The sequence below is a fragment of the Heteronotia binoei genome, chromosome 7 (genome assembly GCF_032191835.1).
Source record: "Heteronotia binoei isolate CCM8104 ecotype False Entrance Well chromosome 7, APGP_CSIRO_Hbin_v1, whole genome shotgun sequence".
NCBI classification, from domain to species: domain Eukaryota; kingdom Metazoa; phylum Chordata; class Lepidosauria; order Squamata; family Gekkonidae; genus Heteronotia; species Heteronotia binoei.
The window spans coordinates 13,251,264-13,265,247 of NC_083229.1; the positions used below are offsets into that span (position 1 = coordinate 13,251,264).

General features: G+C 47.0%; 1 protein-coding gene across 1 annotated transcript in view; it reads left to right on the forward strand.

Annotated features, from left to right (window-relative positions):
* LOC132574858 (collagen alpha-1(XXII) chain-like) overlaps positions 1 to 13,984 on the forward strand; it is a 268,798-nt gene that overhangs the window by 189,775 nt on the left and 65,039 nt on the right. Inside the window, 4 exon segments of the mRNA XM_060243090.1 lie at positions 3,426 to 3,479; positions 3,833 to 3,886; positions 7,116 to 7,220; positions 13,893 to 13,937. Coding sequence (XP_060099073.1) covers positions 3,426 to 3,479; positions 3,833 to 3,886; positions 7,116 to 7,220; positions 13,893 to 13,937 — 258 coding nt within the window.

Sequence of the window (13,984 nt, forward strand, 5' to 3'; positions counted from 1 at the left end):
AGGGGAAGAAGGTCTATGAGAGCTATGGCTGACCCAAGGCCATTCCAGCAGCTGCAAGTGGAGGAGTGGGGAATCAAGCCCGGTTCTCCCAGATAACCATTACACCAAACTGGCTCTCCTGCTGAATTAGGGCAGTTTTCCATCTAGTCCAGCACCCTGCCTTGCACTGTGGCCAGCCAGTTCCTCTCGAGGGCCAACCACAGGCCATAGAGGCTGAGGCGTCACGTCACCTCCTCTCTTCCGGCTGCTGATGTTCACCTGGAACAAAAAGAGGCATTCCAAAAGTCTGTGTGAGAGTCTGATTTGCCAAACAACACAATAAGCAAAGGGATGTCCTGCGGAAACATGTCAGTGAGGCAAAGGGGCTTTGCGGCAGGCAATGGCTTGGCATTCAGGAAGTCCCAGGCTCAATCCCTGGCATCTTTTCTTTATTTTATTGTTTTATTGAATTGGATTTTTATCCTGCCCTTCCCCTGCATAGTAGAACTCGGGGTGGATTAGAACCAGTGTTCCCTCTAAGCTGAATTAGTGCAAGCTAGCTCACAGTTTTCTAGCCTGTCAGCTCACACGTTTTTTTTATCTTCGCGCAGGAAATATGGCTCCAGGGCAAACTAATTTTTTGCAGTAGCTCACAGCCTTAATGCCAGTGGATCAGGAAAATGCCAGTGGATCAGGAAGCAGAGTTTTTGCTCACAAGACTCCCCAGGGTAGAGCAAGGGTGTCAAACATGCAGTTCGGGGGCCGAATCAGGCCCCCAGAGGGCTCCTCTCAGGCCCCCAAGCAACTGGCTGTCATCTGCTTCCTTCTCCCTCTCTCTCGCTTCCTTCTGCATCACAGCTTGCTTTGCCAGGCTTGCTCGATCACGCGGGAGCTACAGAGCAAAGCCTCTGTTTTCTCCATTGGCTGAGCCTCCTCCCTTGGGGAGGAATGGGGCGGGGGAGAGAACTTGCTTTGATACGGACCACAAGATTGCAAGAACGCTAATGCTTTAAGCATGTTTTGTTTTAGGTTGTTTTTTTTTTTTTTTAAAAAATCTTTAATTGCGTTTGTCTTGCGTCCTTTATAAAGTTTGTATCGCCGCTACCTGGCGTGACGTTTCATGGCGTGCACGGCCCAGCCCAACAAGGTCTCATTCGTGTCAGATCCGGCCCGCATAACAAATGTGTTCAACACCCCTGCCTTTTCCAGTTCAGTCTGTACAAGGTCAATGTCTTTTGACCAACAAGCCATCCCAGACACCGTGCCATTTAAAGAGCTCGTGAAAGACTCATTGAATAAGCATTTCCCACTGGAGCTTAGAAGTGCAGTTCGAGGATTTCCAAAACTAAGCTCAGCTGAAGAAGAAGATATTGGATTTATATCCCGCCCTCCACTCCGAAGAGTCTCAGAGCAGCTCACAATCTCCTTTCCTTCCTCCCCCACAACAGACACCCTGTGAGGTAGATGAAGATATTGGATTTATATCCCGCCCTCCACTCCGAAGAGTCTCAGAGCGGCTCACAATCTCCTTAACCTTCCTCCCCCACAACAGTCACCCTGTGAGGTAGATGAAGATAGTGGATTTATATTCCACCCTCCACTCCGAAGAGTCTCAGAGCGGCTCACCATCTCCTTTACCTCCTCCTCCACAACAGACACCCTGGAGAGGGCTCTCCCAGCAGCTGCCCTTCAAGGACAACTCCTATGAGAGTTATGGCTGACCCAAGGCCATGCGAGCAGGGTGCAAGTGGAGGAGTGGGGAATCAAACCCCGTTCTCCAGATAAGAGTCCACACACTTAACCATTACACCAAACTGCTTAAGTTCTAGGCAGCCTGACTTGTCTATGACGTCGAAGCAGCTGACCTTGGCAGCCGGGGAACCTGTCATCCATCCTTCTTCCGCCAAGACCGCCTTGGAGATCACCCAGCTACATTTAGAGAGATGAGAGAAGCCAAGGACTCTGTTCCAAAGAGGCTGAACAATGCATTTTTTTTTATTCGTTGCGATGAGATACAGTGCACCTACTCGCATGTGACCAAAGGCTGTGACCAGCATTCGTAGCCAGTGTATTGTAAGTAAGTTATTAAGACAGATGGTGTTTCCATATACCAGGGGTGGCCAACGGTAGCTCTCCGGATGTTTTTTGCCTACAACTCCCATCAGCCCCAGCCGTTGACCATGCTGGCTGGGGCTGATGGGAGTTGTAGGCAAAAAACATCCAGAGAGCTACCGCTGGCCACCCCTGCCATATACAAAGTCAGAACAGTGGTTCATCTAGCCCATAGCATTTACTGTAATCAGCTGTAACTCCTCATGAGCCTGTCTTTCTCAACCTTCCTGTCTGAGATTTGCCCTCCACTAATAGGCAAGCTCATCATAGGAGCAGGGCTTTTCCCCCCATTTGCATATAGGCCACACACCCCTGATGTAGCCAATCCTCCTCAGCTTACTACAGTAGGCCTGTACGAAGAGCCCTGTAAGCTTATGGGGGATTGGCTACATCAGGGGGTGTGGCCTAATAGGCAAGGGAGTTCATGGTACAAAAAAAGCCCTTCATAAGAGCATACTTCCCCTAAACAGACACACCGGAAAGAGCTTCCCCCTTCATTTCTTCCATCAATCTGAAGAGCTTTAACATTAACAATGCAAATGTTAAAAAGAAAATGGAAAACTCGTGAAATTTCAGTTTAGCATAATTTGAATTGTTGCTCCAAACAAGCTACGGTTGATATCGTGGTTAAGACCGGTGGACTCTAATTTGGAGAACCAGGTTTGATTCCCCACTTCTCCACATACAGATAGCTGGGTGATCTTGGGTCAGTCATAGTTCTCTCCAAGCTGTTCTCCCAAGAGCATTCTCTCAGAACTCTCTCAGCCCCACCTGCGTCACAAGGTGTCTGTTGTGGGGAGAGGAAGGGAAAGGAGATTGTAAGCCTTTCTGAGACTCCAGGTAAAGGCAGGGTATGCATCTGATTTCCTCCTCCTCCTCCTCTTCTTCTTGAAAGAGCCAGTTTGTTGTAGTGGTTAAGTGCGTGGACTCTTATCCGGAGAACCGAGTCTGATTCCCCACTCCTCCACTTGCAGCTGCTAGAATGGTCTTGGGTTAGCCATAGCTCTCATAGGCATTGTCCTCAAAAGGGCAGCTTCTGGGAGAGCTCTCTGAGCCCCACCTACCTCACAAGGTGTCTGTTGTGGGGGAAGAAGATAAAGGAGATTGTAGGACACTTTGAGTCTCGGATTCAGAGAGAACGGCGGGGTATAAATCTGCAATTCTTCTTCTCCTTCTTGTGCTACTTTGAAGTTACACAATCTGTGGTCAGTAGTCGAATTTCAGGGAATCATAGTCATTATTTTCATATTGTCCTGAGAATGGACCACATCGATAGTTCTCCTTTAACTTTTTGCATTGCAAACAAACTTTTTGGCTTTTCTTTTTCTTGACAGGGAGCTTCTGGGCCTGCAGGTCCCCCAGGTCCGCGTGGCTTGCCCGGAAACGTGGTACGTATCAACCGGGTTACAAATTTATGATTGTCTGAGACAAGGGTAGCTCTGAACAGGACAACAACATATAGCCAGCTGGCTGTGTGAGAACTAGCGTCCCAGGATCCTCACATCTGAAGGCACTCACTCTGTGAACTTTATTACTTTGGGATTCTCCAGCCATCAGTAACATTGCAACCGCTACTGGATCTCAAGAACTTTGTTCTCTCTGATTATTAGAAAACATGCCAGTTGTTGACTAACCACTCTTTCAGCTCCCTGTCCTGTAATTCAGTTTAACGTCCCACTACGCTGCTCTCCACAGAAAAGATTTAAGCGGTACATTTTGTCTTGTTTTTGTTTCATGGCAGGGTATTCCTGGAGACCCTGGCCGACCAGGAGATAGTGGACAAAAAGGAGACAAGGTACAAAAGAACCTCAGTTATTATCTATGACATACCAGGGGTGAGATTCTAGCAGGAGCTCCTTTGCATATTAGGCCACACACCCCTGATGTAGCCAATCCTCCAAGAGCTTGGAATTCTAACAAGAGCTCCTTTGCATATTAGGCCACACACCCCTGATGCAGCCAATCCTCCAAGAGCTTGGAATTCTAGCAAGAGCTCCTTTGCATATTAGGCCACACACTCCTGATGCAGCCAATCCTCCAAGAGCTTGGAATTCTAGCAAGAGCTCCTTTGCATATTAGGCCACACACCCCTGATGTAGCCAATCCTCCAAGAGCTTGGAATTCTAGCAAGAGCTCCTTTGCATATTAGGCCACACACCCCTAATGTAGCCAATCCTCCAAGAGCTTGGAATTCTAGCAAGAGCTCCTTTGCATATTAGGCCACACACCCCTGATGTAGCCAATCCTCCAAGAGCTTGGAATTCTAGCAAGAGCTCCTTTGCATATTAGGCCACACACCCCTGATGTAGCCAATCCTCCAAGAGCTTGGAATTCTAGCAGGAGCTCCTTTGCATATTAGGCCACACACCCCTGATGTAGCCAATCCTCTGAGAGCTTACAAAAAAGAGCAATAACAGATGAAGAATTAAAGCTAGCAGGGTTGGGGGTGTAGCTTCAGACTTCAGGTTAGAGCTCGGAGATGAAATTCATTTCCGTACGGAAAAAGTAGCTCTTCAGAGAATATCACTGTGTCAGAGAAAAAAATGTTCTCACCTCATCTCCATTCTGGGTATGATTTACTGCTTCATCTGCTGTTTGTGAAAACGTTGTCCGTGTGCCTTTGCAGTGGAAAGACTGCGATCCCAGATCTCCTTTGGAGAACCATGTAGCACCACAAGATCCGAGATATTTGAGCACCCCCAGGGGTTGTTTCATAGAAAAAGGGGTGCTGGAGCTCATTATCACAACTCATTTGCATATGCCACACACTCCTGACATGACCGGATTGTGTACTACATCTCATCAGCTCAGCAGAGTGCGATCCCAGCGGAAGCTGGTTCAGGTAGCAGGCTCGAGGTTGACTTAGCCTCCCATCCTTCCGAGGTCGGTCAAATGAGTACTCAGCTTGCTGGGGGGAAAGTGCAGATGACTGGGGAAGGCAATGGCAAACCACCCCGTAAAAAAGTCTGCCATGAAAACATCCTGATGTGACGTCACCCCATGGGTCGGTAACGACTGGTGCTTGCACAGGGGACTACCTTTACCTTTTTATCTACCTTAAAATGCTTCATGAATTATAATTTCCATAATAAAACCTTACTCCCATCATACTTTTATTTTTTTTTCCTATGTGACCATAGAGGCTTGATGAAGATTTCCATCTGCCTACTATATATGTTTTGGTTTATTTTCCCAATTTTTTACGGGGGTGGGGGGGGATATTAGAAAGTTTGTCAGATCTTAAAGTTCACCAATATTCTCAAAACAAGGGGTTTGAACAATTGAGTCCAGAAGCAAGTTTGGGGTGTTAAGGGAGGGGGGGTGCAAAGAAAGAACACAACTAAATGTAGAGGTTCCAGAGCTCTGCTCCTGTGAAATCCTGCCCAAAATGTGGCCGGAGCACCCTCCTGATTCAGCTCATGAGCTGAGCACTGTTGGTTTGAAAAGAGGAATGGCTGAATGAACAAATATCTATATCTGCTTCATTATGAATATAAGAAGAGCCCTGCTGGATCTGACCAGTGGTCCATCTAGTCCGGCATCCTGTCTCACACAGTGGCCAACCTGGAGGGCCAGCAACAGGGCATAGAAGCTGAGACCTTCATAATAATGTAAGAAGAGCCCTGCTGGATCTGACCAGTGGTCTATCTAGTCCAGCATCCTGTCTCACAGGGTGGCCAGACAGTTCCTCTGGAGAGCCAGCAACAGGGCATAGAGACCAAAGCCTTCATTAGAATGTAAGAAGAGCCCTTCTAGATCAGACCAGTGGTCCATCTAGTCCGGCATCCTTCCTCACACAGTGGCCAGACAGTTCCTCTGGAGGGCCAGCAACAGGGCATAGAAGCTAAGACCTTCATAATAATGTAAGAAGAGTCCTGCTGGATCAGACCAGTGGTCTATCCAGTCCAGCATCCTGTCTCACATGGTGGCCAACCAGTTCCTCTGGAGGGCCAACAACAGGGCATAGAGGCTGAGGCCTCCCCCTGATGTAGCTTCCTTGCTCTGGGATCCAGAGGTTTGTGGCTGCTGAATATGAAAGTTACTGTTAGTCACCATGACTAGTAGCCACTGATGGTCCACTCCTCCATGAATCCTTTAACACCATCTATGCTTGTGACCATCACTGTTGGTTAAGAAAATGGCGCATCCAGTCCTACACTCTGTTTCACATAGTGGCCAAAAAGCCCAATTGCCATCAGGAGGTCCACCAGTGGGGCCAGGACACTAGAAGTCCTCACACTGTTGCCCCTCCCAAGCACCAAGAATACAGAGCATCACTGCCTCAGATAGTTCCAGCAATACGCTGTGGCTAATAGCCACTGATGGACCTCTACTCCATATATTTATCCAATCCCCTCTTGAAGCTGTCTAGACTTGTAGCTGCCACCACCTCCTGTGGCAGTGAATTCCGTGTGTTAATCACCCTTTGGGTGAAGAAGTCCTTCCTTTTATCCATTCTAACCCAACTGCTCAGCAATTCCATTGAGTGCCCATGAGTTCTTGTATTGTGAGAAAGGGAAAAAAGTACTTCTTTCTCTACCTTCTCTGTCCCATGTAAATCTTGTAAACCTCTATCATGTCACCCCTGAGTCAACATTTCTCCAAGCTAAAGAGCCAAAAGCGTTTTTTTAACCTTTCTTCATAGGGTTGGCTCTGCTAATTTTTTTCCACCCAGTTCAGACACTTTTATCCCTGGAATAGAACATTCCACTCCCTTCCCCACTGCAGCCCATGGACTTCCCCAAATTGCTTATTCTAGGGTTCAGGGAATCCTCAGTAATGACAGGAATTAACCACAAATGGTAAAAGAATTCTGGGGACCAAGCACGTTAAATAATCCTTGAGGTTGCATCCATGCAAGAAGTCCTAAATCTTGTGCTGTTCCAAGAATCGTCCCTCCCAAAGCCCCCAAAACAAATATGGTTGGTAGAACATTGCTTTACTCTGAAATGCAGAAATGGCTCCCAACGCAGTGGTTCCTAAATTCTCCTAATGAACGTCCGTTGTTGTCATGTCTCCTTCAGGGGGATCCTGGGAAGGATGGGAAACCAGGACTACCTGGCCGGGGAGGTGACCCAGGACCTGTTGGAGAACCGGGGTTACCTGGCAAGATTCGAGATGGAGAAAGAGTGAGTCCAGCCCTCTAACTCGATACAGTTCCAGAACTGAAGAGTGGAGGGGAGGGAATGATCTTACAATCTATTTTCTTCTCATTTCATGGATTAACTGCTTCCCGCATTCCATTCCAATTTCTTTCTACTTTAACTTGGAGGCTTTCCTTATTTTTGTCAGAAATAGCACATAAAATCATTATTCGCTTCACATATGGAAGAACACCTGCGATCATGTATCAAAAGATCGCACAATAGCATCTTATACCGTTGCACAAATATTAATGTAGCATGATAGTGCATTATGATTGGGGGATTGTTGGTTGGTTGGTTGTACTGTGATTTCAATAACATGCATAACCGGTAAAGGAAAAAGCAATGACGTGAAGTAAAGATGTGCACAGAGACCATGTTGGTCAATAACTAATGAACAGTGATGTAAACCTAAGAGTTTGGCCCCTTCCAGCTGTACAGCAATGTGGGAAAGAGGGAATCCAAAATTAAAATCTGTAGTTCAGCACTTCGCTGTCTCACTGCAATAGAGGGTAGCCACACAGTGGAAGAGTGAGATTTGAATCCAGTACCACCTGAGAAACCACAAGATTTTGGAGGTATGAGCTTTCAAGAATCAAAGCTCCCTTCAGCCAGTTTGGTGCGGTGGTTAAAGTGTGTGGACTCTTATCTGGGAGAACCAGGTTTGATTCCCCACTCCTCCACTTGCACCTGCTGGAATGGCCTTGGGTCAGCCATAGACCTTCTTCCCCTGTAGTGGTTAAGTGTGTGGACTCTTATCTGGGAGAACCGGGTTTGATTCCCCACTCCTCCACTTGCACCTGCTGGAATGGCCCTGGGTTAGCCATAGCTTTGCCAGAGGTTGTCCTTGAAAGGGCAGCTTCTGTGAGAGCTCTCTCAGCCCCACCCAGCTCACAGGGTATCTGTTGCGGGGGGAGAAGATATAGGAGATGGTGAGCCGCTCTGAGACTCTGAGATTCAAAGTGGAGGGTGGGGTATAAATCCAATATCTTCTTCTTCATCATCATCATTGGATACATTCGACGGACAACATTGCTCTCCTGTAATCAAGCCAACTACATTTTGCGTTGTACTTTTGCATCCTGAGTGCCTTCTTTGCAGTACCTCTCCCACCTTCTGATATAAGGAGTCAGGGATCTCCATTCTGACTTCTACCTGACGAAGAGAGCTTTGACTCTTGGAAGCTTATTCCTTGAAGACGATCCAGCATCCCAGGGTGAAATTTGCACAGGAAGATTTCAGAAGCCACAACATCCCAGTTCAGAGCAATGGTACAGTTCTGACCCATCAGAGCAGCACAAAGGCACATTCTTACTCATCGCTGTCGGGGTTTCAACATACTGCTAGCAGAGTAACGTGGAGAGAACCACAAATAAAAGCCAGACACACAGTTTAGCTTAAGAATAAAAGTAGTTTACTTTACTAATGAGGAAAGGTATGACTTGGATTTCTAGAAAACAAAGAAGGATTTAATATCCTGTCTAGCTTCTAGGCTACATCTTGACTCTCTCGAGTCTTAACTTCAACTGCATGGAGATCTGAGGGCTTAACACAAAGGGCAATAAAACTGACTAAATGGTTTCCCTCAGACCACCACCCAAATATATGGATTAGCCTATTAGGGCTCTCCCTCAATGGTCACTATGCATATTGACACCTAGCCTTGGCGGGAAGTACATGCAGACATTCTCATTGGCTCTGCCTACTCACTGGCTAAACATCAGCATGCATATACAAACACTTAATTAACTCATGACAACAGGAAGTGAAATTGCATCCGAAACCCAACAATCACCCTGTTCCCTACAGTTTGGAAGATCTATGAGTGGAACCCAAAGGCCAAAACTGGGGGTGTGCATTCAGTTCAGCCAAACCAAATACAACACAAAATGACAGCTGATTCAGCTATATGCTGCACCACATACAGCCAAATCAGATTCCCTATGTTTTGCCTTTGACTTCAATGGCCCATAGCAGGGTTTCCCAAACTTTTCCCCACCGTGGCCCGGTTATTTTTACACTTCTCCTTCATGGCCCACTAAAATTTGGGGGTGGAGACAGGAGACTTTGGGGGTGGAGCTGGGAGACAGGAAATGATGTACAAACAAACCTAAAACTCTTGCAATATTTTGTTTAGGAAAGGTAGGAGAATAGTGGGATTTTGCAATGCAATGGTAAAAATAAAACATTAAGAAAAAGCACAAGGACCACACAGCAGAAAACTAAAAATATGAAATGCTGTCAGCCTGGGAAAACATGAAATGGCAGGGCATTTAAAGCTTCTTCCCACCCACCACCCACCCCCAGGTCTACTCAGATTAGCAATGGCAGGGAAGGAAGGAAGGAAGACAGGGGAAAAGACTGACTGAGAGAGAGAGAGGGAGAGAGAGAGGAAAGAAGGAAGAAAGACAGAAAAAGTCTGATTGACAGAAAGAGAGAGAGAGAAGGAAGAAAGATGGGAAAAGACTGAGAAAGAAAGAAAGAAAGAAAGAAAGAAAGAAAGAAAGAAAGAAAGAAAGAAAGAAAGAAAGAAAGAAAGAAAGAGAGGAAGAGAGGGAGGGAGAGTTGGAAACATAGAAAAAAGAAAGAATGGAAATAGGAAGGAAGGAAAAGGGAGGGAAAGAGTGAAAGAAAGGAGGGACAAAAGGAAGAAAGAGAAAAGAAAGGAAAGGAAAAGAAAAGAAACTGGAGCAACTCACCTTTAAAACTGCTCACTCTCCATGGGAAATCTGGCCACGGAGCCCTCAACGCCAGGCCGTGGGGCCTCCAGTTCCCTGGCCACTCCCCGCCTTCCCCCGCATCCGCCTCCCCCTCCCCCATCGCTTGTCTCCATGCCTCCTTCTCCCTCCCTTCCCTACCAGGTCAGTTTCATCTTGCATGAAGCCCCCACTTGATGGCCCAATTGCTCGGAAATCGGCGTGGAGCTCATTCCATGCCGGGCCAAGCCGGTGGCAGCTCAAACTGACTGCAGCCGAAAAGGGCGTGTGACTTCTTCCTCCTTGGCACTCCCTGGATGGGAAGGAAGTGCCAGGGAGGGAGAAGCCACACACCCTTTTCGGCCGCAGTCTGTATGAACTGCCGCCAACTTGGCCCGGCGTGGAATGAACTCCGTGCCGATTTCAGAGTGATGGGGGGTGGGAAGAAGGGCTTTGCACAGCATGAAACTGACCTGCCTGAGGTGGGGAAAGGTGGGAGAAGGAGGCGCGGAGGCGTGCGACCCGGGGGAGAGAGGCGCAATGTGGGGGGAGGGGAGGCCAGGTGCCGGGTCGCGACCCTGATTTTGGAAAACACCGGCCCATAGAGTCATATATTCGGGAATAGCCAAATAAATCCCAAATCGGATTCAGCTACCAAATCTGATACACAGGAATATTTGGTCCCCAAATATTTTTGCCTCCAAGTAATGCAAATCTGAAGCTTACTGTATATGTGTGTGTGATTTGTTTTCTTTTGCAGATCCCTAGCCAGAAACCCTCTCCCCCCAAAAAAGAGTATTGTCCCTCACCCTCACCAGAGCCAGTTTGGTGCAGTGGTTAAGTGCGTGGACTCTTATCTGGGAGAACCGGGTTTGATTCCCCACTCCTCCACTTTCACCTGCTGGAATGGCCTTGGGTCAGCCATACCTATCTCAGGAGTTATCCTTGAAAAAGGCAGCTGCTGTGAGAGCCCTCTCAGCCCCACCCACCTCACAGGGTGTCTGTTGTGGAGGAGGAAGGGAAAGGAGATTGTAAGCCACTCTGAGTCTCTTATGCAGAGAGAAGGGTGGGGTATAAATCTGCAGTCTTCTTAATATTCAGAGTACTCTGCTTCTGAACATGGAGGTTCCATTTAGCCTTTAATGGACTCCTCTTTGGATTTGCCTTTTAAAACCATGTAAGCTGGCAGCCCCCTTTCCATCTGTTGGCAGTGAATCCCGCAAACTGATTATCAACTTCCTTCCTTCCTTTCTTGTAAAACATCATGAATCTGGAAAGCAGATATTCATTGTGTCTATTTTACTTAAAAGAATAACAGGAGAAGAAAGAATTACTGTGCAGGGCTTTCCTGATTTCAGATTACAAATGAACCAAAATCCCATTCTATTTAGCCTAATCAAGAGCATTCAGGCTTTAATTTTCAACTGCCTGTAAGTGATAGAGCTGTAATTATTTCCCGGGTGAAGACCTGTACACCTGCCGATTTCATTTCCTTTGAATTACATCTGTATTCCGAATTGCTTCCTCGAAGCAAAATTAACTGTTTCTGTCTAGCTGATGCTTTCAAGAGACTCCTCTTCTCCCTCAGTCGGTGCGATTTTGCAATAATGAGGTTCGGAAGGGTAGCCATATTGGAAGACTGCACTCCTTTTGCACAGATGTGTCCGCTCAAAATGGACACATGGTCTACCTGAAATTTGGCAGGGAAGATGCAATTACAGCAACATCATAATGGATCCTTAATAAGCAAGAATAATCATAGAGTTGGAAGGGACCTCCAGGGTCATCTAGTCCAACCCCTTGCACAATGCAGGAAACTCACAAACACCTCCCCCTAAATTCACAGGATCTTCATCGCTGTCAGATGGCCACCTAGCCTCTGTTTAAAAACCTTCAAGGAAGGAGAACTCACCACCTCCCGAGGAAGCCTGTTCCACTGAGAAACCGCTCTGTCAGGAAGATCCCAATAGGCAGCCGTGTTGGTCTGAAGCAACAGAACAAAGCAGTAGACAAGTGCACCTTTAAGACCAACTAAGTTTTATTCAGAATGTAAGCTTTCGGATGCTCTTAAGCAGACTTCATCAGACAATATGGGAATGGAAGCAGCAATTCTTAATATAAGCGGGCAGTGCAGAATCACGAGAATGTTTTTAGCAGATTAAAAGCATCACAAATAGGGATCTGTGTGTGTTAGGGCTGAAACGACACTGGACGGTGATAAAAAGCCAACTGCCGTTGTAGGTGCGAAGTGCCATAAGTCTAGGTAACATTCTGGCTTTGTTAGTTTAAATAGAGGGCACGGTTTCTCAAGAGATTATTGTTTGCCATTAGAAAAAAAAGGAAGACATTAAAATACAGCGGAGGATGGGTTGGTATATGCAATAAGATAAATAGCCAATATCCACCATTTGAGTATGTCAATAAAAAAAACCCAAACCCAAATATTCTGATACAGTGTTCTAAAAGAGAAATAATACAACTTGGCCATTAGAAAAACAGGGTGCGCTTGTCTACTCCTCTGTCAGGAAGTTCTTCCTAATGTCGAGCCGGAAACTCTTCTGATTTCACTGCAACCCACTGGTTCTGGTCCTGCCTTCTGGGGCCGCAGAAAACCGTTCCACCCCATCCTCTAGACGGCCATCCATACCATCCGCTATAATAATGTCAGCAATACAAACAACAGTGCCATCTCAAGGAATAACGGTCAAGGGACTTGTTCCTGACACATTGCAGAGCAGAAGAAATCCATCAAGGTTCCCAAAGGAAAAAACCCAACTGAGCCCTGTCTGTCACAGTAAGTGCCCCGCCAAGCCATTAAGCTCTGGTGACCTGGTACTGATCCAGCCTCCAGGTGGGACCTGAGGATCCCACAGAATTACACATCATCTCCGAGCTACAAGCTACAGTTCCCACGGAGAAAGTCGGATGCTTTGAGAAGGGTAGACTGCAGGCATTGTATCCCACTGATGACCTGGTCCTCTGCAAGTTGCGCCCCCGAATCTCCAGGAGTTTCCCAACCTGGATCCGACCACCCCACCCACCAGGGCTTTATTTTCAGGAGCAGGAACTTCTTTGTATATTAGGCCACACCCCCTGATGTAGCCAATCCTCCAAGAGCTTACAGTAGGCCCTGTAATAAGAAACCTGTAAGCTCTTGGAGGATTGGCTACATCGGGGGGATGTGGCCTAATATACGAAGGAGCTCCTGCTACAAAAAAACCAAAAAAGCTCTGCCACTCATCATCCCTCTCTAGTGGACGGTGGGGGGAGGGACCTGACAACGCTAGCTTGATGTCAACCTTTCCTACCTTTCCTGGGTTGTCAGGAGAATAAAATGGAGGTGAGGACACTCCATCCTGATTTACTTGGAGGGGTAGGATAAGAAAGTAATGGATAGCAGACAAAGGGTAATGGATTTGGGACATAGCACATCAGGGGACATAGATGGGGTTTTTTTGTTTCATTTCAAAATGGGCAGAATTCCAATCCATAGTGCAGAGCAGTAAAGCCGCAGTACTGCAGTCCTCTGCAGTCTTCTTTGCATACCAAAGAGACAAATATATTCTTTCCAAAGCTCTGCTCACGACCTGAGTTCGATCCCAGCGGAAGCTGGGTTCAGGTAGCCGGCTCGAGGTTGACTCAGCCTTCCATCCTTCCGAGTTTGGTCAAATGAAAACCCAGCTTGCTGGGGGGAAAGTGTAGATGACTGGGGAAGGCAATGGCAAACCACCCCGTTAAAAAAGTCTGCCATGAAAATGTTGTGATGCGATGTTACCCCAGTGTTGGAAAGGACTGGTGCTTGCGTAGGGGACTACCTTTCCCTTTTATTTGGGTCAAAAGGATTTGCAGAGGGAAGAGAAGCAATGTCAGCTTTTCAAAATGGCTCGAAAGAACTACATCAAGATTTTCCAACGGGGAAGATGAGGCCCATGCTTCTGCTTATGACGCTCTCTGTTTCTAGGGTGAAAGAGGACCGCCTGGTTTACCTGGACCCTCTGGACACAAAGTAAGTACCGTACTTCCCTTCTCATGTTTGTGAACAGCTGTCTTCCA